This window comes from Hylobates moloch, unplaced genomic scaffold (assembly GCF_009828535.3).
Source record: "Hylobates moloch isolate HMO894 unplaced genomic scaffold, HMol_V3 SCAFFOLD_6, whole genome shotgun sequence".
Classification (NCBI taxonomy): domain Eukaryota; kingdom Metazoa; phylum Chordata; class Mammalia; order Primates; family Hylobatidae; genus Hylobates; species Hylobates moloch.
This window is the reverse complement of record NW_026652281.1, coordinates 155,635,032-155,659,051: the sequence shown is the minus strand read 5'-3', so window position 1 is coordinate 155,659,051 and position 24,020 is coordinate 155,635,032. Positions and strand designations below refer to the sequence as shown.

At 51.5% G+C, this 24,020-nt stretch overlaps 1 protein-coding gene across 1 annotated transcript in view; it reads left to right on the top strand.

Moving 5' to 3' along the window:
- The window catches only part of ADAMTS2 (ADAM metallopeptidase with thrombospondin type 1 motif 2), a 227,603-nt gene that overhangs the window by 194,795 nt on the left and 8,788 nt on the right, over nt 1-24,020 (top strand). Inside the window, exons 9-14 of the mRNA XM_032158851.2 lie at nt 13,217-13,362; nt 15,290-15,465; nt 17,229-17,362; nt 20,254-20,377; nt 20,822-20,902; nt 22,989-23,155. Of these exons, the coding sequence (XP_032014742.2) occupies nt 13,217-13,362; nt 15,290-15,465; nt 17,229-17,362; nt 20,254-20,377; nt 20,822-20,902; nt 22,989-23,155 (828 nt within the window). The remainder of the gene's footprint in view (nt 1-13,216; nt 13,363-15,289; nt 15,466-17,228; nt 17,363-20,253; nt 20,378-20,821; nt 20,903-22,988; nt 23,156-24,020) is intronic.

The window sequence follows — 24,020 nt, the reverse complement described above, 5'->3', positions numbered from 1 at the left end:
TCCCATCTCTACTAAAAATACAAAAATTAGCTGGGTGCGGTGGTGGGTGCCTGTAATCCCAGCTACTCAGGAGGCTGAGGCATGAAAATCGTTTGAGCCCAGGAGGCAGTGAGCCGAGATCGCGTCACTGCACTCCAGTCTGGATGACACAGCAAGACCCTGTCTCAAAAAATAAAAATAAAAGTGAAGTGCACAGTTCGATGGCATTTAGCACATTCGCAATATTGGGCAACCATCACCATTACCCAGTCCCAGAGCTTTTCATCACTGCAAAAAGGAAGCCTCATTTATCAGTCACCCCTCCCTTCCCTCTTTGCCCCATCCCCTGGCTAGCAGCAACCTCCTTTCTGTCTCTATAGAGTTACCTATTCCGGAATTTCATATAAATGGAATCGTATATATGTGGCCTTTTGTGTCTGACTCACTTCATTCAGCAGAATGTTCCCAAGGGTCATCCTGTGTGGCATCTATCCACATTCCATCCCTCTCGATCGCTGAATAACCTCCTGTTGCGTGGATGTGCCACATTTGGTGTATCCGTTTCTCCATGGAGGGACATTTGGGTGGTTTCCATCTTTTGGCCGTCGTGAGTCATGCTGCTGTGAACATTTGTGTATAAGGTTTTGTTTGAAGACCTGGGAATTGGTGTTTTTAAGATGTGCCCAGACTTAATGAAGGGTTAGAAGTCCGAAGTGAGTTGTTGTTGGTAAGTCGCTGGGGGCCTGGTGAGGCCAGAACCATCCCGCTAGCCGCCTTCCTGCAGGCCCACAGCAGAAGGAGCGGGGCAGAATATCTGCCGGGACCCCAGGGGTAGCTTGGGAAAAGCTGAGTTGGAGAACAAGACCAGCTAAGCATGGCTCCCTGCCCACCGCACCCACCCCAGGCAGGGAGGAGGCAGAGGGAATGGGAGGCAGGCCCCGCACAGGCACGCTGGCTCAGGAAGCAGGAGCAGGAGCTGGTGGGGCCCCCACATGTGCGTGTGTGGCTGGCCTGCACCCCAGCTGACTGCCCCCTGCTTCTCCTGCAAGGTAGAAGTGGGGCGGGGGGAGGTCTGGTAAGGACAGTGAACAGATGCAACCAAAGTATCCCCTCCTCACAGAGACCACCGACCTGGCCACAGCCCTTCACTCATTTTGGTGGTAGGATCCTCTGCATTTAGCCCAGTAAGTGAAATTGCTTTTATGTATTAAAGAATAGTTGTGCTGACTGAGGGGCAGAGCTGGGGCTCTGCTCAGCCTCCCCTGGTTCCCAAGGAGCACAGGTTGAAACTGACCTAGATCAAGATTCAGCGTGGGGATGTTAGGAGAACGTGGAAGAGGGGCTCCTCCCAGGCTGCTGTCAGAATCCCTGAATGTGGGTCTGTACGTTTCCCTGTCCTATGCATCACTGTTCTCTCACACTGTGATTTTACATCTGGAAAGCAATAGTCTTCTCTCCCACCCTTTCCTGCAAGGGGAGCCAAAGGGGAGCCAAAGGGGCAAGGAGAGAGGAGAGAGCAAGGCAAAGCCTGGCTGGGCTGGAGAAATGGCAGGTTGCCTGCTAAGTGGCTCTGGGGCAGAGCTGTCCCTCTGCCTCCCCAGACACCTGGCAGGGGGCTGTGGAGAGCTCAGGCTCTGCAAGAGGCCTCTGACCGGGAGCTCCTGCTGGCTCTCCCAGCACCCCACTCCCCTCTTGGCCTCTGTTGCCTCATTATACCTCTGTTCCCACAGTTTCCTGCTGCCACTATTTCCTAGAGAGAGAAGATCTGTCTCTAGATTCTAGACACGGAGGTGGCTGGGAGAGAAGCCACAGAGGCCGCAGGTGATCTGCCCCCACCCTCTGCTCTGCAGATGCACGGCCCATCCACCCATCCACTGCTTGCCCTGGACCTGTGGGCACGGGGAGGCGAGGATGCCACGGTGCTTGCGGGTTCAGAGCCTTGGCCTCCGTGAGATGAAGCAGAGGACCAGGGTAGTGAGAGATGCGGCCAGGTTGCTCAGCTGGAGGGGTGGGGTGGGGGCGGGGAGGAGGGGAGCCTTCCCACCGAACCCAGTGTCTTGGGTGGGCTGGTTTGGCTGAGAGGCGAGAGGTGGGTTCATTCCCTTTGGGTTAAAAAAGGCGGGGGGGGCAGTAGGCCAGAGGATTAGGCCGAGGAAGCTCCACATCCCCTCAGCTCTAGATTCATTCATTCTTTCGTTCATTCATTCATTTCCCCATATGATGGGCTCCAAATTCACTCAGCACACATAACCTTTCCCTTAAATGTTGAAGTGTCTCTAGTGGATGGAATATTTGTAGGCACTTAGGGGGTGGTCCCCCACACTGCAGACTCTGGGGGGCACCCTGAGTGGTCATGCCCAGCTTCCATTTCCAGGTTAGGCACCAGCTTGCCCAGTTGGGACAGGAGGACCACTGTGTGGCTCCTTCCATCCTCCTGGTGACTTAGAGTCTGCCCCGGCCTCAGCCTTCCGCGGTGCCAGGACAGCTCACCCACTCACTCCATCTTCCTCAGCTTTGGCTGCTCTAACAGAAATACCACAGACTGGGTGGCTTACACAACAGAGCCTTGTTCTTCGCAGTCCTGGAGGCTGGGAAGCCCAAGGTCAGGCTGCCAGCAAGGTTGGCTTCTGGGAGGACCCTCCTTCTGGCTTGCCGTCTTCCTGTGGTCTCACATGGCAGGAAAGAGGGCGGCATCTCTCTCGGGTCTCTTCTCATGACATCAATCCCACTCACAAGGGTCATCACCTAACACTTCTCAAAGGCCCCCACATCGGGGGTTAGGGCTTCACCATGTGAGTTTGAGGGGACACACACACTCAGGCCACAGCACTGCCTTACCTGGAACCCTCCTCGCCTGCAGGCCCCACCTGCACCACTGGCTGAGAGGAACGCCAGCCAGCATTTCTCTGGGTTGTTCCCCTCCCCTCCATGCTCGAGTAAGGGGAGCTTTGGGGGCAAGAGATGAGGTAACGGTGCCCAGGAAGGAGATGGCTAGGACCCCCCCAGGGGCCGGGAGCCAGGCCTGCCTGACCCCAGCCAGTTCCTGTTGGGCCAGCCTGATGGGAGGAGCCCTTGACCGCCTGCCCACAGTACCTCCCTCCCTCTGGGAGGGAGAATCCAGAGTGGCGGCCTCTGCAGTCCCCACGTGGCTCAGACTGCCACAGAGGCAGGCCTGGGAGGGTTTTAGTAAGGCATGAGAATGAGGGGCCTTTGCTAGGAAGGAAGGGGAGGTGTGGGCACAGGTGGGCACTAGGCAGGGCTTGCCCGAGCGAGGAAGACCAGGAAGGAAGCCCGGGAGGGGAGCAGCTCAGGTGTGGACACAGGAGCACGGCTCCCCAGAAACGACCTCAGACACGGAGACCTGATGGCAGGAATTCCAGGGCGCACTCTCAGGGCCAGCACCGTGGGGAGAGTGAGGCACTGCACAGGGATGTGACCTCAGCAGAGGGCTCGGCCAGCGCCACGTGCAGCTCTGGAGCCTTTCAGAGTTGGCCCAATTGAAGCAACATTTGAACCGCAACCCTGACCAATCACTGGCTATGGCTGTCCCCACGAAAGGCACATGACTTTGGTCTGGGGGCTGTTCCTGGAGAAGAACTCGGCTGTGAGCCATGAGCAGCCCACATGCTCCACAGCTTGAGGAATAAACGACTTGGTCCTGAAGAGGGATCTGGGTGGCACAGCACAGGGTCTGCTGCACCAGGTGTGTGTTGAGGAGATGAAGGAGTGCACAGGGGCAGGGAGGGAAGAGAGTGGGGTCTGTTCAGAGCCGTCAGCGCTGCGTGCTGGTGTGCTGGGGGAAGGTGACCCTGAGGGGTAAGTAGAGGCCAGTCATACTGAGTCTTTGATGCCAGCCACAGGGCTTGTCCTGCTGCAAGCGGGAGCCATGGAGGGGCTTCGAGAGGGAAGCAGAAGTTGATTTACCATGAAGCTCATGATGCTTATGCTTCGGGGCCTGTTGGTCACATGAGTCCCTTCCAAGGCCCTGGGAGAGGCCAAGCCATGGGTTCACATGGTCACGTTTTTGTCAATTTTGCAAAAATAAGATATTTTAGCCATACTTGATTAAGAGCACTTCTCTTTTCCTTCCTACCTCTCATTGATACACTTCCCCTCCCGTGGGTGCCACTGATACACTTCCCCTCCCGTGGGTGCCACTGATACACTTCCCCTCCCGTGGGTGCCATTAGAACGGCCTTGGACATTTTGCTGCTTTGGCTACAGAGAAAATGGATTGAGGGCATTTTTTTTGGCTTATTGCCATGATTCTGTCTCTTACAAGTAGAGTTAAATGATTGTGTCTGTCCAGGTGTAATAGTAGCTTCCAGAAATACTCGCCACACTGCTGTGCCAACTCACCTAGGGTCATTGCAGAATATGGGCTGTGTGCTGGCCGTTTCCCTCAGATCTTTGGAGACAAAGGTGCCTCAGCGGTACCGGAGGTTGTGACTACTTCCATATGGGCAGTATTTTGTTTTATCTTTAGGTTTGTTTTATAGATGGAGTACTTTAAACACAGATCCAACATGGATATTTCTTTAGAAAGGCCAAGTGTAACAGGATGGTCTGCTTGTTCAAAAGCTGGCTTAGGCCGGGTGTGGTGGCTCACACCTGTAATCCCGACACTTTGGGAGGCCAAGGTGGGCAGATTACTTGAGGTCAGGAGTTTGAGACCAGCCTGGCCAACATGGTGAAACCCCATCTCTACTAAAAATACAAAAATTAGCCAGGCGTGGTGGCGGGCGCCTGTAGTCCCAGCTACTGGGGAGGCTGAGGCAGGAGAATCACTTGAACCCGGGAGGTGGAGGTTGCAGTGAGTCAAGATCATGCCACTGCACTCCAGCCTGGACGACAGAGTGAGACTCCATCTCAAAAAAATAAATAAAATAAAACATAAATAAAAGTTGGCCTAGCCTCACAACGTATGGATGACAATAAATGAAGGGCTCTAAAAAATTTCAAAGACAGAAGAGAAACTGCAATGAAAGCGAGATGCAGAAATGCTGGTTACATCTGAATGCACTATTTTCACTTCCGTTTTGAAAGTGGCTTGGGAATGTTTTGATAACATAAGGAAGAAATGACAGACTCGGATTTGGATATATGTATAAAATATACCTTTTATCATTTTCTAATTTATTAGAAAGGAAAGAAAATTCAGATAAAAATTAATGGGATATGAAACTAAAGTAGTAGAAAATGAGCAAGGAAATAAAAAAAAAAATAACTCTGACTTCAAAAAGCTCATTGTCACCAAAAAAAGAAAGGTTTTATATCAAACTAAAAGCAGTTGTTCATTAGGAGGAAGAGACACATATCAAAGAAGTTCACAGGCCTTGGAGCGTTTGACAGTCTCATTAATGAAGAGGAGTGAATCTGATGAACACATAGGAAAATGGTTCAGACATCTTTCTGATTTGACATGAAATGTTGACAACATCAAAGACGCCAGGGAGCTGCGAACACTGCCACTACAGTGAGAGCATCCACAGCAACTGTTACTGAGCGTTGCTCATCCAAAGAGTATCTTAAAGTCAAGCTCCCACAGAGAAAACTTGAAATCCCTGAAAACCACATCAAGGACGGAAACCAGAGAGCACCTCCTCCAAATTTCATCATCCTAAATGTTCAGATGGCATCACCCATAACTTCTTTAAAGTACTGATCATTTTTTTAAAAAGAAAGAATTTCCCTCAGTATGTCAGGGCAGGTGCTGGCCAACTCCATCTGCTACCTGTTCGGTTGGTGTTGGTTTTTTTTCCCTAACAGCTTTAATAAGGTGAGATCTATATTTAAATTCACTTTTTAAAGTGTACAGGCCGGGTGCCGTGGCTCACGCCTGTAATCCCAGCAGTTTGGGACGCTGAAGCAGGAGGATCACCTGAGGTCAGGAGTTCGAGACCAGCCTGGCCAACATGGCGAACCCCTGTCTCTACTAAAAATACAAAAAAATTAGACGGGCCTGGTGGTGGGCACCTGTAATCCCAACTACTCAGGAGGCTGAAGCAGGAGAATCGCTTGAATCCAGGAAGCGGAGGTTGCAGTGAGCCGAGATCTCGCCACTTCACTCCTGCCTGGGCAACAAGAGCGAAACTTTGTCTCAAAAATAAATAAATAAATAAAACAGGGCATACAATTCAGTGATTTTCAGTGTATTCATAGAGTTTTACAACCATCACAACAAGCAAGTGTTGGAACATTTTTGTCACTCTGAAAAGTTCCAAACCCGTTAGTAGGCACCCCAATCCATCCCACTCTCGCCCAACTCCAGATAACCACTCATAGCCACTCATCCTCTTGCTGTCTTTATAGATTTTCCAACTCTGGACATTTCATATCGATGGAATCATACAACACGCGACGTTTTGCGCCTGGCCTCTTTCACCTGGCATGCTGTTCACAGGGCCCATCTCTGTTGTACTGTGCAACGGCACTGCATTCCTTCCTGTTGCTGAATAATAATCCACTGTGTGGGTATTCGTCATTTATTAGTTGATGGACATCTGGGTGGTTTCCACTTTTCAGCTATCATGGGAAATACCGCACGAACCTTCGTGTACAAAGTATTGCACGCATGTGTCGTTTATCTTGGATGTAGACCTAGAAACGGAGTCATAGGATTTTATGGTAACTCCATGTTTGACATTTTGAGGAACTGTCAGTTTCCCAAAGCAGCCCGTTTTACATTCCAACTAGCAACGATGCTTCAGATTTCTCCATATCCTCCCTAAAACTTGTTATTGTACTTGTTATACCAATCCTAGTGCATGTGAATCGATATATCTCACTGGGGTTTTGATTTGCATTTCCCTAGTGACCTATGATGACCGTCTTTTTCATGTGCTTAATGGCAATTTGTATATATTTTTTGTATAAATGTCTATTTAGATCCTTTGCTTATTTTTTCATGGAGTTATTTGTATTTTTATTATTGAATCCTAAGAGTTTTTTTATTTATTCTGGATACAAGTCTGTTATCACACTCACCAGTGTGAGTGGTCTGCAAATATTTCCTCCCATTCTGTGGGTTGTCTTTTCACTTTCGTGATGGCATCATTGAGGTGCAAAAGTGTTTAATTCTGATGAAGTCTAATTTATCTATTTTTACTTTTATCACTTGTGCTTTTGGTGTTGTATTTGAGAAACCATTACTTAGGTCAGGAAGATTTACTCCTATGTTTTACTCTCAGAGTTTCAGCTCTTCTATTGACATCTGTGATCCATTTTTGAGTTAATTTTTGTGTAAGTGTGAGGAAGAGGCCCAACGTCATTCTTTTGCATGTGGATATCCAGTTGTCTCAGAAGCATTCGTTGAAGAGACTATTCCTTTTCCATTGAATTGTCACAGTTTAACTTATCAAATGTAAAGGTTTAGTTCTAGGCTTTTATTCTATTCCATCAGTATATTTGTCTGTCCTTATGCCAGGGATACACTGTCTTGATTACTGTAGTTTAATAGTAAGCTTCGAAATGATGAAGTGTCTTCCCACTTTGCTCTTTTTTCAGTATTATTTTGGCTATTCTACATCCTATGACTTTCCATATGAATTTTAGGAGCAGCTTCTCAATTTTGCAAAATTCTAGTCTGCATTTTGATAGGAATTACGTTGAACCTGTAGATCAATGTGAAAGTATTTCCATTTTAACACTGATCCATGAACATTGAGCTGTCTTTCCATTTACTTAGAACTTTAACTTCTTTCAATGATGTATTGTAATTTTTGGTGGACATTTTTTGCATTTCTTTTGTTCAATTTATTCCTAAGGTTCTTTTCTTCTTTTTGATGCTATTGTAACTGGAGTTATTTTCTTAATTTCACTTTTAAATCATGTATTATTAGTTTATAGAAATGCAATTGTTTTTTTGTATATTGGTCTTGTTTCCTGAAACCTCACTTAATTTGTTTGTTAGCTCTAAGTTTTGTAGGGAATTCTTTAGGATTTTCTATATAGAAGATCATTTTGTCTGAAAATAAAGATAATATACTGTTTTAACTGCCATTTTGAAAGTGGTTCCAGAATGTTTTGATAAAATAAGGGAGAAATGACAGACTCTGATTGGCATATATGTATAAAAAGTACCTTCTTTTATTATTTTCAGATTTATTTGTTAAAGAAAGGAAAGAAAATTCAGATAAAAATTAATGGGATATGAAACTAAAGTAATAAAAAATGGGCAATGAAATCAAGAAAAATAACTGACTTCAAAAAGCTCATTGTCACCAAAAAAAAAAAAAAAAAAAAATCCTATTCCATTGCTTTTCATGTGCTTAATGGCTATTTGTCCTCATGTCAGAAGGGACTAAAGGGCAAAAAGGGGCCTCGCTAGCTCCCTCTGGCGCTTTTATAAGGCCACTAATCCCATCCAGGATGATGGAGCCCTCATGGCCTAAGGATCTCCTTAAGGCCCCACCTCTTAAAACTGTCTCATTAGGAATCAAGCTTCTAATTTTGGAGGGGAGACAAACACTCAAACCATAGCCCCCTATGATCATTAACAAGACAAGGATGTTTGCTCATGCTACTTCTATTCAACACTGTCCTGGAAGTTCTAGCCAGGAAAAGTAGGCAAGAAAAGGAAATAAAAGACATCCGTATTGGAAAGGAAGACATCCGTATTGGAATACACTCTTGGATTCCGTTTGCTGGTATTTTGTTAAGAATTTTTATGTTTATACTCATAAGAGATATTGGTCTGTAGTTTTTTGTGTGATGTCTTTTTCTGATTTGGGTATCAGGGTAATACTAGCCTCAGGGAATGTGTTGGGAATCCTTTTCTGTGTTTTGGAAGAGTTTCTGAAGGATTGATATTAATTTTTTTTAATGTTTAGATTTCTTTACATTCCAATTGGTAGAATTCACCAGTGAAGCCATCTGGGCCTGGGTATTTGTTTGCGGAGTTTTTGTGTTACTCATTCAATCTCTTGTTTAGGTCTATTCCGATTTTCTATACCTTCTTAATTCAGCTTTGGTAGTTTGTATCTTTGCAGAAGTTTGTCCATTTCCAGTGCTTTTTTCAGTTTCCATGGGGATTTGAATTATTCTCTGGTGTTACTTGCTCTCAGCCTGAAGAACTTCCTTCAGTGTTTCTTACATGGCAGGTCTGCTAGCAATGAATTCTTTCCGTCCTTGTTTATCTGGCAATGTCTTTATTTCACTTTTATTTATGAGAGATAGTTTTGCTGAATTAAATCTTCTTGGTTGACACTGCTGCCTCTGGCCTTCATTATTTCTGATTAAAAATGAGTTGTTAATTTTGTTGGGATTTCCCTGTATATGGTGAGTCGTTCAGTATTCAGTATTTTCTCCTCATCTTTGTCTAATTTCAACATTTTGACTATGGTGTGTCTGGGTGTGGACCTCTTTGCATTTACCCCCATTTGAATTTAATTGCATTTCTGAGATGTGTCAGTTAATGTTTTTCATCACATTTTGGATGTTTTCAGCCTTCTTTTAAAAATATTTTCTCCTTCTTTCTCTGTGTCTTCTTCTGGTACTTCTACTATGCATTTTTTATTGTACTTAATGGCCTTCCGTGTTTTTCAGAGGCTTCGTTCATTTTTCTTCATTTTTTTCTCTCTGCTCTTTAGATTGCACTGTTTTGATTAATCTATACTCAAGTTCACCGATTGCATCTTCTGCCAGCTCAAATCTACCATTGAGCCAGCTAATTAATTTATCTTTTAAGTTTTTGTACTATTCAACTCCAGAATTTCTATTTAGTTCTTTTTTTTTTTTTTTTTTTTTTTTTTCAAGACAGAGTCTCTGTTACCCAGGCTGCAGTGCAGTGGCACGATCTCAGCTCACTGCAACCTCCACCTCCTGGGTTCAAGAGATTCTCCTGTCTCAGCCTCCCAAGTAGCTGGGAATCACAGGATGTACCACCACGCCCGGCTAATTTTTGTATTTTCAATAGAGACAGGGTTTCACCATGTTGGCCAGGCTGGTCTCGAGCTCCTGACCTCAGGTGATCTGCCCACCTCGGCCTCCAAAAGTGCTGGGATTACAGGTGTGAGCCACTGCACTCGGCCTCTATTCAGTTCTTTTTATAATTTCTGTCTCTTTACTGAGATTCTCCATTTGGTGACATGTCATTCCTGTAGTCTCCTTTAGTTCTTTAGACATGATTTCCTTTTGTTCTTTAAATACATTTATTATAGCTGCTTTGAAATCTGTATCTGCTGAGTCAGACATCTGGGCCTCCTCAGAGATAGCTTCTGTCACCTGCTTAATTTCCTGTGTATGGGTCACACTTTCCTGTTTCTTTTCGTGGCTCAGAAAGTTTCCTTGAAAACTGGAAACTTTAGATAATACATTGAAGAAACTGCGGATAACGATCCCCCTGGGCCTTGCTGCTACTGTTTGCTTGTTGATTTTAGTGCCCTGGTCCTGCTGTTTCAATGAAGCTTATTTCCCCTGCAGTGTGCAGCCACTGATACTGCTCCCCAGAGGTCACAGCCTTGGTCATATGCACAGTCACCCTGACTGCACCCCTGCCCCTAACCCCCTGGGACAGTGGCATTAGCCAGGCTCTCTTTGACTATCTCTTTCCCAGATCCTTCCGTTAAGTTTCTGGTCATTCTGCCTGTATTGCTGTCACACCCAACTGTTAGCCTTCACTAACTGCTAGCTGCTACTAACTGCTATGCGACTGATTGCTGTATTGTTTTTGACAATGTCCTGGGGTATATAGCTTGCTCTACAATATGATCTAGTTAAATTCTAGACCTTTCACAGGGCAGGGTGTATTGAGACCTTCAGGAGGGCTCTTAGCTGTCTTTGTCCCTGGTTCTGTCTGTTTAACTTCTACAGGTTGAGCACCCTTAATCTGAAAATCTGAAATCCGAAACACTTCTGCTTCCAAACGCTTCTGGTTCCGAGAATTTCAGATAAGGGATACTCAACGTGTAGCTGGCTTAACATTTTGTTTGTTGCTATTAGAGACCACTGGCCTCCTCTTAATTGCTCACTGCTAAGACCCCTGTTGTTTTTGACAGTGCCCTTAGACGTGAACATCCTCCACGCTCTGTTTCAGATCAAAGTCAGTCCCCTTAGGGAGAGCTATGAAGCCCTCTGTTCTGACTCTCCCTCTGGGCAGGCCCCTGCACCACTGCGCCAGAGCTAGGAGCAAGGTCGTTCCTGGCCTACGGACTGCTCACTAGATGGGAATGGTGGCCACTAGTCTTCTGGGCTTGCCCCTTTCAACGTGGAACCTCTACCCTACAAGCAATCTGTGGAGGGGACTATCAGGTCCACTATTCTTGGCCTGGAGTACCTAGGGCAGAGCTTCTGCCCTATGAGTGGGGCCTGGGTTTCTCAGTATGAAACTGTAGCCTCAGACCGGGAGCTTGGAGTAGAGGCAGCCCCGTCTTCTTGGCAGCAAAGCTTCTGTCACACTGAGCTAGGGCAGGAATGGGAGAGGGCTGTGGCTCGAATGCCATAGACTTTTGCTTTTCCTACCAAGATTTAATAGATTTTCTTGAAAAAAAAAAAATGCTTCTTCATTTGTTGTATAGACCTTAGGACAATTTCCAGAGACTTTAAATGGCTGCTTTTTAAAAACTAATTTTCATCAGTTACTGGGGAGAGGGTTCACCAACCTCCTTACACTTCCATTCAACGTGTAACTAGCAAAGTTAGTGCTAGCTGCTCTAACTTTGCTAGTTACACAGGTTGGTCACCTGGCCAACATGGTGAAACCCTGTCTCTATTAAAAATACAAAAATTAGCCGGGCGTGGTGGTACATCCTGTGATTCCCAGCTACTTGGGAGGCTGAGACAGGAGAATCTCTTGAACCCGGGAGGTGGAGGTTGCAGTGAGCTGAGATCGCGCCACTGCACTCCAGCCTGTGTAACAGAGACTCTGTTCAAAGTTTCTGTTTGCTGCCTGTTTTTGTAAATAAAGTTTTATTGGAACACAGCCATGTCCATTCATTTATAGGTCGTCTATAGCTGCTTTCAAGCTCTGATGGCAGAATTGATTAATTGCAACAGAGATTATATAGCCTGCAATGTCTACAATAGTTACTGTCTGGCCCTTTTACAGAAAGAATTTGCCGAGGAATGGTTTGCTGAGAAGAGTTTGCTAAGGAATGGCTGCATTCTCTTTCTGTTCTCTTTGTGGAAACAGTGCTGCAAAATTAGGTCATACAAAGAAGGGTTAAAGAGTATGCAGTCGGCTGGGTGCGGTGGCTCACGCCTGTAATCCTAGCACTTTGGGAGGCTGAGGTGGGTGGATCACCTGAGGTCAGGAGTTCGAGACCAGCCTGGCCAACATAGCGAAACCCTGTGTCTACTAAAAAAAAAAAAAATGCAAAAATTAGCTGGGTGTGGTGGTGAACACCTGTAATCCCAGCTACTCGGGAGGCTGAGGCAAGAGAATCGCTTGAACCCAGGAGATGGAGGTTGCAGTGAGCCAAGATCATCATTGCGCTCCAACCTGGGGGACGGAGTGAGACTCTGTCTCAAAAAAAAAAAAAAAAAAAAAAAGGGTATGCAGTCAGAACTGAAGGAAAAGTTCTGTCGGTCAGTGTATTAGAAATCATTGTGCTCTGTTTTTTGGTTGTTTGTGGTCATTGTCAGTTTTAAAACGTTTTTGTGTGATATGTTTTCTCATTTCAAGTCAATAATCCATTTTGCACCTAATTTAATTCTTTAATTTTGCGATCTTTTTCTTAAAGTGGGTCCCTAAACTGTGGACGCTTCCTCCCCCTGGAGGAATGAGAGCACTGTGATCAGATTAAGATGTGGAATCGTTTTTCCTACATGCCAGCGTTGGACTTGATTCCCGGTTTTTACCATGTCGGATATTACTTGTCCCTTTTTTCCATAGTATTTTCCTCTAAAGTGCCTTTTCTGCTTAAATAATCCTTGTACATCTTGCAGTCACTGGCCTGATACGCCAGTGGCATCTTTATAAACGGGCTGTGTGTGGGCACCCAGGAGGCATCTATCCTGGCGACGTGGTGTGGTGCAGGTTGCGGCTGAGGAGGCACAGAGCTGCTGGAAGGCAGCGGGAGGCAGGGCGGGCCAGCCCCTCACTGTGCCTCTTACTGCCTCTGGCCGATGAGGCCTGTCTTCCAGGGGCTCTGAGTATCTAGGGGCGAGGAGGGTGAGCTCCCCCTGTGCCCCAGAGTGGGGCCAGGACGTGTCCCAGACACTGCAGGCTGCAGAGCGCAGGACTGTCCCCACGGCCCGGTGTGAGGGTGAGTGGAGGGACTGGCTTCCTGTCTTTCAGCATTGTTTTAAAGGACACTGCATCTGGCTGACACCTGACATCCTCAGGCGGGACGGCCACTGGGGCGCTTGGAGCCCGTTTGGTTCCTGCTCACGTACCTGCGGCACGGGCGTGAAGTTCAGGACCCGCCAGTGCGACAACCCACAGTGAGTTGGCCCCATGTTCCCCCGGCCTCCCTGAGTGGCAGCTGAGGGTCCAGGAGACCCTCTCCAGCCAGCCCTGTCCTGGAGGGCCCTGTGGCTGCACGCCAGTTCTGGAGAGGTTCAGGGCAGGCTGCCCAGCCTGCCTCACCCTACCTGGGAGGGGGCGACGGCTCAGGGAATGCTTAGCTCTGCCTCTTACCCCTTCCCCTGGCCTGGCCCACAGCCCACCTGCCTGCAGCCCACTCTAACAGGTTTACTCTGTCTCTCCTGGCCACGGGCATGGAGGAGAGGAGGTGGGACCGAGCTGGGGAAATGGGGGTAAGCAGGGGTGGTCTGTCAGCTCCCCCGGATGCTAGCACCTGGGCAGCTGTTTGCAGCCAGGTGAGGGCAGGGTCGGGATGTGTCATCAGTGTCTGGCTGCCCAGGGGAGGGACAGCCTGTGGAGCCGGCCCATGCCAGCTGCATCCCCATGCTCAGATACACCTCAACCCCGCCCGCCACGCAGGCCCCATGCCCTGTGCTGTCCTCCTGCCCCTTCTCATTCCTCCCACCTCACCCCACACACCCCGTAAATATCTCCCGGGCCCATGCTCCCTCCTCAGCCCATAGCCACTTTCTTATCCACACCCTCCTCTCCCTCCTCCACTGCCTGTCTCCTCCTGCCTGAACGCTAGCCCTGGCCTCACCCAGGCAGTGTCCCGGGGGGCTGGGGTGGAGGGAGAACCCTCCACGAACATCAGCACTACTCCTGTCTCCCACCTGCCCAGCGGGCCCTTACGCCACAGGCCCTGTGGCTGCTTAGACACACAGAGCTTCCGTCTTTCCTTTTTGGCCTGTCTGGTGTTTTAAAGATTTTGATTTGCCTGAAAATATTGACAATCTGTAATTTCACATTAGAGAAACAAACAAGACAGATTTCCAGCCTCCAAGTTGGGCATCACAGATGCACAGCCGGGCCCAGTTACCAGCTGGCGGGCAGGGCTCCGGTGCGTCCCAGCTGCTGGGCTCCAGCCTCTGCAGCCGCTCCTGGGTCCTGTTCACTCGGGCTGCTCTGCTTGCTCTGGCCAGGCCTGAACTGGACCCTGAGGAGCCAGAGAGGGACAGCAGTCACGGCTCCGGGGAGGGATCCTGCAGTAGGACAGCCTGCCTCAGCAGCACGTGTGAACACGCGTGTGCATGGAGCCCTCTCCTACCCCTGCTGTCCTCCTGCCCCAGGCTCCAGGCTGCCCTCCCGGCCAGGAGCAGACAGGGAGCCCTGTGGCCCCTCCTCAAGCACCCCGGGGCTTTTACGCCAGACTCGGGAAGAGATTGCTGGGCATTTAGAACCTCAAGAGGCAGTGCGTGGGTTGGTGCTGTTCCCAGTGAAGCAAAGACGTTACAGAAACGCAGCCCGCCTTCTCCGCAGGGAGAAAACCCAGAGGCTGTGGTACGTCTGCCTTGTGCTAGACACTTGCTAAGAACTGCAGCACCGGGACCCTGGGGCCTCAGCATGCCTCTTTCTGGGCCAGGCTCGGTGCCCAGGGCCAGCTGCAGAGGAGACTCACTCATCTCCTGCCATGCTGGGGTTGTCGCCCTGTGGGGAACACAGAACCTAAACCCCCAATCACAGCTCCCTGTTCATTTCCAAGCCCAGGCATCAGTGCTGGGGAGGGGGTGTGAGCAGATGCTGCCTCCGCACAGGAGCCCCAGGAGGGAGGTTGTGGCCATCCTTTCCTATCCTTTCAAGAGCTTCACTCTGAGGCCTGACAGGCTGGGGAACTGCCCAGGTCTTACAGCTGGGACATGGCAGGGCAAGGCCCTTTGCTCAGCAGAGCTGCCACCCCGACACCTGAGACTTAGGGATCCCCCCTAAAAAGATCTCACAAGTGGCACCCGGGTGCTGCCTCTTTCCGATGGCACCGAGCAGCAAGGCCTTTGCTTTCTCCTCCAGCCCAGCCAACGGGGGCCGCACCTGCTCGGGCCTTGCCTACGACTTCCAGCTCTGCAGCCGCCAGGACTGCCCCAACTCCCTAGCTGACTTCCGCGAGGAGCAGTGCCGCCAGTGGGACCTGTACTTCGAGCACGGCGATGCCCAGCACCACTGGCTGCCCCACGAGCACCGGGATGGTGAGCCCGCCCTTCTGGGAGGCAGCAGTGGGGGCTCAGCAGGCAGGTCCTAGGGTGGGCACGTGGGGGCTTGTGCCTCTGATCCTGCATGGGGCAAGGCTGCCGCGACCCTGGGCTGGCAGGAGAGCCCACCCTGGCTGGTGTGGCTGCCCTGGCCCACTCCTGGGTGGGGCATTGAAGTTCCTAGCAGGGCTGCAATCCCAGAGCAGCCAGAACACCCGGAGTAGCTGAGGACACAGAAGAGGTGGCTGGGCTGCGGGCTCGACAGGGGTCGGGCTCCTGCAGTCCACCATGGGTGGACAAGGCTTGAGCTGTGTGGTCAGCTCAGGGCTGAGGCCGGGGCTGACCCTGCCAAGGAATCTGGTGACCTCTGACCTTCTCTGTTAGTCGGGACTCTCAGTTGTGAATGTCGGAGAGTTGACTCCAACCGGTTTCAGCACTAGAAGGCATTTATTAGCTCAGGGACCTGAGGAGTCTGGTGGCCTTGGGCATGGCCGTGCTTGTGTGGCAGCTGGGGACCCTCCTGGGACGGACTGTAAACATACAGGCCCTGTTTCTCCTCCATGGCTGTCACCCTAGCCCAGCGCTTGCTGCCCCATGTGGGCCAATGCAGGGTTGGAGGTGACAGAGCAGGTGGGGTACCCCTCTGGCGGAGGCTACAGTCTGGGGGCCCAGCATTTTAGTTGCCTCTGAGATAAAGGCTGAGAAGGGAAAGTTCCAGGAACCTGAGTCTGAATCGAGGTAGGCTGGCCTCATTCTGGATTTCAGAGATTGACTGAAAAGGATTCTTTATTTACTTTTTTTTTTTTTTGAGACAGAGTCTCACTCTGTTGCCCAGGCTGGAGTGCAGTGGCACAATCTCAGCTCACTGCAACCTCCTGCCTCCTGGGTTCAAGCTATTCTCCTGCCTCAGCCTCTCGAGTAGCTGGGACTACAGGCGCACGCCACCAGACCCAGCTAAATTTTTGCATTTTTAGTAGAGATGGGGTTTCACTGTTAGCCAGGATGGTCTCCATCTCCTGACCTCGTGATCTGCCCACCTCGGCCTCCCAAAGTGCTGGGATTACAGGCGTGAGCCACCGCACCTGGCTTTTTTTTGTTTTTTTTTTTTTGAGATGGAGTCTTGCTCTGTCACCCAGGCTGGAGTGCAGTGTGCAGTGGTGCAGTCTTGGCTCACTGCAAGCTCGGCCTCCCGGGTTCAAGCAATTCTCCTGCCTTAGCTTCCCAAGTATCTGGGATTACAGGTGCCAGCCACCACAGCCAGCTAATTTTTGTATTTTTAGTAGAGATGGGTTTCACCATGTTGGCCAGGCTGGTCTGGAACTCCTGACCTCAAGTGATCCGCCTGCCTCTGCCTCCCAAAGTGCTGGGATTACAGGCGTGAGCCATCTTGCTCGGCCTGAAAAGGGTTCTTTAGATAGCGACCCAGCAAACAGCTGTTTGCAGCCTCAGGGGTCTCCAAGCGGGGCCTCGGGGATGTGAGAGCTGGGCTGCACCAACAGCCTGGCTGGCTTGGTTGGGAAAAGCTCTTCCGAAGTCCACAACCACCAGGGTCAAAGGCTCAGGAGACACAGAGACAGGAAGGGGCTGTTGTCCCCCCCACCCCACCCTTTCCCTCTCTGTCTGCCCTGGAAGGCGGACCACATGGGGACAGGTGAGTCCTAAATACCCTTGTGGAAATTTCTCCTGCATGGTGCCTCCTTTGCACACACATAGGGAAGCCATCAGGGCTCCTTGCAGACCCCCAGCTGCTTCCCTTCCAGCCAAGGAGAGATGCCACCTGTACTGCGAGTCCAGGGAGACCGGGGAGGTGGTGTCCATGAAGCGCATGGTGCATGACGGGACGCGCTGCTCCTACAAGGACGCCTTCAGCCTCTGTGTGCGTGGGGACTGCAGGGTGAGTACACAGAGGCCAGCACGGGGTGCTACCGTGTCAAGTCTCAGCTTCCTGGGTACTGACCTCCCCCTTTTCGGGGTACTGGGAAGATGCGTGAGGTGAAGCACACGAAGTGTCAGAAACAACGCCCCGACCAGGGCAGGCTCTTAGCAAATGTCCGTTTACCCCTCCCTGTGCTGGGGGCCTCAGACTTGAGTATGCCTAGGATTCCCCTGGAGAGTTTGGACTCCACCCCAGACATCCTGATTCCACAGGTCAGTGTGGCGGTGGCCTGGGAGCAGGAATTTTTAGGAGCATCCCAGGTGATTTCCAATGCACATGACCTACAGGGGACCCTTGTGAAGCAGGCCCCATCCTTGCACCCTGCAGGGCACTGGGCAGCTTCTTGCTGGATCTGAGTGGCCACTGTGAGCGTCACTGGTTTGGTGCTTTGTAGAAATGCCCTCCTCTGTTTTCTTTTATTATGATGCCTTTGGCTTCAATCTTTGGCTGTCAGGAAAAACAATCGTGTCACCTTAGCATGTGACAGTGACGTGAACACAGACTTGTCTCTGCCAGGCTCCCCTGAAAACAACTGGAAGCCTCTGCTTAGGGCTTGTGTAGACAGAACTGACTTCAGGAGTCGTGGAGGCTGACTCTGGCTTGACCTTCCTGAGAAATAGCAGCGTTGGCAGGAAGGCACCTCTAGGGGAGTGGGCGCAGGGGCAGCGGCTGGGGACTAGAGGCTGGGAGCTGGGGGCTGGAGCCGGGAGCCGGGAGCTGGAGCCGGGAGCTGGGAGCTGGAGCCGGGAGCTGGGAGCTGGAGCCGGGAGCCGGGAGCTGGGGGCTGGAGCCGGGAGCTGGGAGCTGGAGCCGGGAGCCGGGAGCTGGGGGCTGGAGCCGGGAGCTGGGAGCTGGAGCCGGGAGCTGGGGGCTGGAGCCGGGAGCTGGGGGCTGGAGCCGGGAGCTGGGGGCTGGAGCCGGGAGCCGGGAGCTGGGAGCTGGAGCCGGGAGGGTGCTCAAGGGCTGCTCTGCATTTGCTCCTGTGACTTCGGCAGGGCGGGGAGGCTGGCTCGGCCGGATCAGCCGGATCAGCCAGATCAGCCAGAACCTGGCAGGGAGCCTGGGCTATACAGCTGGCTCAGAGATGGTGATACCAAATACTCCAAAACAAGAACAGGTGGTGTCTGCTCTGTACCCTTGGGATTTTAACTTAGGGAGGTGACCCAATGAGGACGTGGGGAGGCCAGTGTCACTGAAAGGCCTCCTCAGGAAGGCAGGGCAGTGCAAGGGGAACAGCTCAGGAATGGCCAGTTTGAATCATTCCAGTGGGCTCTGGAGTTTAGGGTGGTCCCCAGTTGCCTGGTACCCAACCCTGGGATGAGGTAGGGTGAAGGAATCTTGGTTTGGTATGTGAGGCCTGGATAAAGGAGGTGCTTGGGGTATAGACTGAGGACTGGCTGGTTTGCATATGGAAGGTGTGTCCCCCACCCAGTGCTTTGCTGCCCCTTAGAACTGGGTAGCCCTGGGAGGTGTAGTCTCTCCCCAGACAGGAAGATTTTTAAGATGTCAAAATATCAAGACAGGAAATTTAGAAAAACAAAAACATAATTAAAACAGGCAGCAAGCATGGGAAACAGTTGTAGTACAAGTAGCTTTAGATGGCAGCTGTGAACATGGTTGTAAACCTAACGGGGAGGGAAGATCACTAATTCACTATCTCCATGGGTGTGGCTATCACTTCACTCCTGACATTGATATTAAAGAAGGATAGGGGCTGGGCACGGTGGCTCAACGCCTGTAATCCCAGCACTTTGGGAGGCCGAGGCGGGCAGATTATTTGAGGTCTGGGGTTCGAGACTAGCCTGACCAACATGGTGAAACCCCGTCTCTACTAAAAATACAAAAAAAAAAAAAAAAAAAAATTAGCCGGGCATGGTGGCGCATTCCTGTAGTCCCAGCTACCCGGGAGGCTCAGGTGGGAGACTCACTTGAACCTACGAGGCGGAGGCTGCAGTGAGCCAAGATCGCGCCACTGACTCCAGCTTAGGCGACAGAGCAAGATTCCATCTCAAAAAAAGAGAAAAAAGAATAATAGGTAAATATTTTATTAACGTTGATTTTGACAGATAATAGCAGGTTGCTCAATTTTGCATAATTAGAAAACAAATATTCATGGAGAACCTAACACCGGGTCAAAAAATAATATCCAACTGGATTCTGTCTATTAAAGAATATCAAAACTTGGCTGGGCGCGGTGGCTCACGCCTGTAATCCCAGCACTTGGGGAGGCCAAGGCGGGCAGATCACCTGAGGTCAGGAGTTCAAGACCAGTCTGGCCAACATGGTGAAACCCCATTGTACTAAAAATATTTTAAAAATTAGCCAGGCATGGTGGTGGGCACCTGTAATCCCAGCTACTCGGGAGGCTGAGGCAGAAGAATTGCTTGAACCAGGAGGCAGAGGTTGCAGTGAGCTGAGATTGCACCATTGTACTCCAGCCTAGGCGACAGAGCAAGATTCCGTCTCAGAAAAAAAGTAAAAATAAACAGCATCTCCCGCTTGCCAAACATAAATGTTCATGAAGCCAGGGACGGTGCTTGCCTGGGCCTTGATGAGTCCCCTGCCCAAGACCAGCCGCATGCACAGGGGCCCAGACGGAAGCTGCCAGGTCGAGACGCTGCTGCAGGTGGCAGGCGAGGTCCATTTAACTGATGACTAGATGCACTCTGATTTTGGAGATAATAAAAGATGACGCCAGGAGAGGTGGTTCACGCCTGTAATCCCAATGCTTTGGGAGGCCAAGGCAGGAGGATCGCTTGAGGCCAGGTGTTCGAGACTGGGGGCAACAAAATACGACCCTGACTCTACTAGCTGAAGTTTCAAGTACTCATTGCCTCCTCCCCCAACAGAAGGTGGGCTGTGACGGTGTGATCGGCTCCAGCAAGCAGGAAGACAAGTGTGGCATGTGCGGAGGGGACAACAGCCACTGCAAAGTGGTCAAGGGCACGTTCACACGGTCACCCAAGAAGCATGGTGAGTGAGTCCCTGCCCTCCACCCTGGAGCCTGGATGCCTGCAGCAGCTCATGCCCGGACAGCTGCGGGCCTGGCTCATCCTGGGGCTGTCCGGGCTCGTGACTATTCTGGGGAGGGGGAGAGGTCTGTGACAGTGAGGGTGACAGCCCCAGCTGGGTGCCAGGGTGGGTGGGGAAGAGGAGAGTGGGGGGCGGCGTCACAGGGGTCAGAGTGGAGAATGCCAGTACATGAGGATGCCCGGATTGGGCCTTAGAGACTAGCCCAGAGGCAGCAGCTTTCCTGGTGGCCCCTCTCAGGTGGGTGCTCAAAGTCCGAGAAATACCAGGGTCCTGGGAGAGCCCCCAAAGGAACTGCCTTCAAGAGCGAGGCCCCTCCTTGCATTGTGCGAATTTGAGCGGCCCCTTCCCTTCTCAGTTTGCTGTGTCTTTCCTCATCAAAAAAAGGTTACATCAAGATGTTTGAGATCCCTGCGGGAGCCAGACACCTGCTCATTCAGGAGGTAGACGCCACCAGCCACCATCTGGGTGAGTCTCAGAGCCAGACAACTCGGCATCCTCAAGACCTGGCTCCTCTGGGATGAATGGGCAGAGTGCCAGGGGTCAGGGACGCGGGTTGTGCAGCCATGACCTGAGCCAGGGCAGCCCCTCCCCCACCTGTCCTCCTGCTCAGCCCACCTGGGCCCTTTCCCAGAGTCCTCCCCTTGTGGAGAGACCAGGGTTTGGGATCAGAGGGCTCTGCTTGGCAGCAGCTATGAAAGGACATATATGCAAAACATGTGTCCCTCAGTCTACAGGATGACTCCCTGTCCCCTGTTCTCACAGTCGGGGCGGGAAGGCCCCCTGCCCTCAGGAAGCCAGGCAGGGTCTGCAGGCAGCAGGGTCCTGAGCAGCCCTCCCATCCCCTCAGCAAGGCCAGCTGGCAGGTGGGGGCGCACAGTGCACTTATATTTTCAATTCGTTTAATTTTAAATTCAAGAGATTCCAGCGAAAATAGGGATCCTGGTATCTCCTGAAAATATGGACGTTCTCACACCTCTGGGTGCCCCTTTCCACGAAGCAGTGCTGCCTGGGAGACCGTGACCTCCCAGGCCACGCAGGAGGCTCTCAGGACCTGTCCACCCTCCCCCTGAAGGTGCCTGGGCCCTACCTTCTGGGAATTCATGGGCCAAGGTCAGAAGTGATACCAGGGACTGCTGGGGCCCCTGGATAAGCCCCTTCCCCAATCTGAGCCCCACATTCATCCCCGTCCCCAGGAGGCTGGACAGGGTCGGGCTCTCACGCTGCCTGACAAACACACTGTGCCCTTTTATCTCCCTTTTGTTTTATTTTATTTTGTTTTTATTTAGAGACAGGATCTCACTCTCTTTTGATACTCATTTTTCTTTCTTTCTTTTTTTTTTTTTTTGAGTCTCTCTCTGTCGCCCAGGCTGGAGTGCAGTGGCCTGATCTTGGCTCACTGCAACCTCCGCCTTCTGGGTTCGAGCAATTCTCCTGCCTCAGCTTCCCAAGTAGCTGGGACTACAGGCATGTGCCACCATGCCCGGCTAATTTTTTTGTATTTTTACTAGAGACGGGGTTTCACCCTGTTAGCCAGGATGGTCTTGATCTCCTGACCTCGTGATCCGCCCGCCTCAGCCTCCCAAAGTGCTGGGATTACAGGTGTGAGCCACCGCACCCGGCCTCTTACTTAAGAGGAAACTTTCGATTGCTACCCTAAATACAAAAACCTGTACCACTTGCCTGAAGCAGAAGGTGAACAGAAAAGTCAGTTTCTGAACAAAAAGACATTTCTGTCCCAACACTGCTTCCTGCCACCACCTCTGGGGCTGAGGGTGCTCTCTGTGGAAAGGGAGCAAGGGCCAGAGAGAAGCAGGGGCCTGTGGCACCAAGCAGAGGCTTTGTTTGTGAGTGGACAGAATTACAGCGGATGTGACAGGGAATGATTCTCTCACTAGTGCCCTGTCTGCGGCCTCACTCACATCACCCAGCTGCCCCGCAGCAGCCACCCCCCACACTGCAGAGAGCATGGGGCTTCCTGGCCAGCCAGATCCTCTGCTCCTAGATGACCTGAGTGTCACCCAATCAGGCCAGGCCTCTCCTGGGGCTGTGGGGAGCTGCTGGGGCCTCGGCTGGGCCATGGTCCCTGATGGGGTGGGGATTCTGCAGTTTCAGCCAGACATATACTCACCCCGTGGCAGGAAGCCCTACCCCAGCAGGGTCCTGTGCTCGCCTGTCCAGCAGATGCCCTGCGCGGGGTAGGGACCCCTCCCAGCCATCCTGCCCAGGGTGGCCTCTAGGTGCCCACTGAGTGCTCCCAATAGGCTGTGGGCAGGTGGCTTGACAGCTACCGAGTGGCTTCCCAGGGGAGCTGGCAGCTCCAGGGCTGGTGGGAGCAGAGGATGCGAGTCGAGGGTCATCTGGTGCCCAAGGGAGCAGTGACGGGCAAGCGGGGCTCCCAGAGCCATTTGGGCTGTTGTGGCACAGAGGAAACTGGTGAGGGGGCAGCCAGAGAGACGAGGGGTCCAGCTAGCTGCCCCCCACTCCCCGACCAGCCCAAACCAGTCCTGCCCTTGGGTGACCACAACGGGGGACTTGGTCTTGCCATTCTCAGCCGTCAAGAACCTGGAGACAGGCAAGTTCATCTTAAATGAAGAGAATGACGTGGATGCCAGTTCCAAAACCTTCATTGCCATGGGCGTGGAGTGGGAGTACAGGGACGAGGACGGCCGGGAGACGCTGCAGACCATGGGCCCCCTCCACGGCACCATCACCGTTCTGGTGAGTCCAGGCAGGGCTGGGGCCAGGCAAGGGTGCAGGAGGCCACTGGGGGAGGGATGGGGGTGCCTGGGACGCTGAGCCTCCTGACCCTTCGGGTGACACTCTGCATGGCCCCTTTGGCCTGCCTTTGGCACCAAGGGGCTCCGACTTGGTCAGAGCCAGGAAGGGACATGCGTCCACGAGCCGGGGCTCTGGACCCCACATGACCCCTAGGTGACCTTGGGCACACTCTGCCTTTGAGGGTTTCGGTTTCACTGTCTGAATGACATTCACAGCTGCCATCAGCATGCTCGTTCGAGTGTGCTGTTACATTGGAACCCGGTGACACTCTGGGAGGTGACACTCAGGGTCTGGGAAGCTAGATGCCCAGACCCAGGTTGAGCTGGAATGTGTCTCTAAGAGGACGGGACCCCAGATCTCCTGGTTACAGGAAAGTACCAAGGGGGCTGGATTTTCAAATCACTTTTTATTTTTACCTGATTTCGAGGAGGTCAGATCACTTTTTAAAATTTAATTTTAACTGCATAGGGATATATTGTATTTGTCAAAAAGGTACATATCACAAATAAGGCTCCCGTGCTCTAGAGCCCCTCCCCTAAGGTGGGCATGCTGGCACTGGGAATAATCCACCAGCCCCCAGCGCTCCACACGTGGGTGCACCAGTAAGCAGGTGCAGCAGTGAGCCAGGTATGCCCCGTGTACCCCATGCCACCCTGCCTTCCTCACCTGCAGTGACTTCTTGCCCCCCTGGAAGTGCCCTTGGTGACCTACCTGCGTCAGTGTGAGCAGTTGGTCCTCGGGCCTCACGGTTTCTGTATTTGCAAATTCACCTGCTCACTAAAACTGATTCGTGAGCCCCAAACGG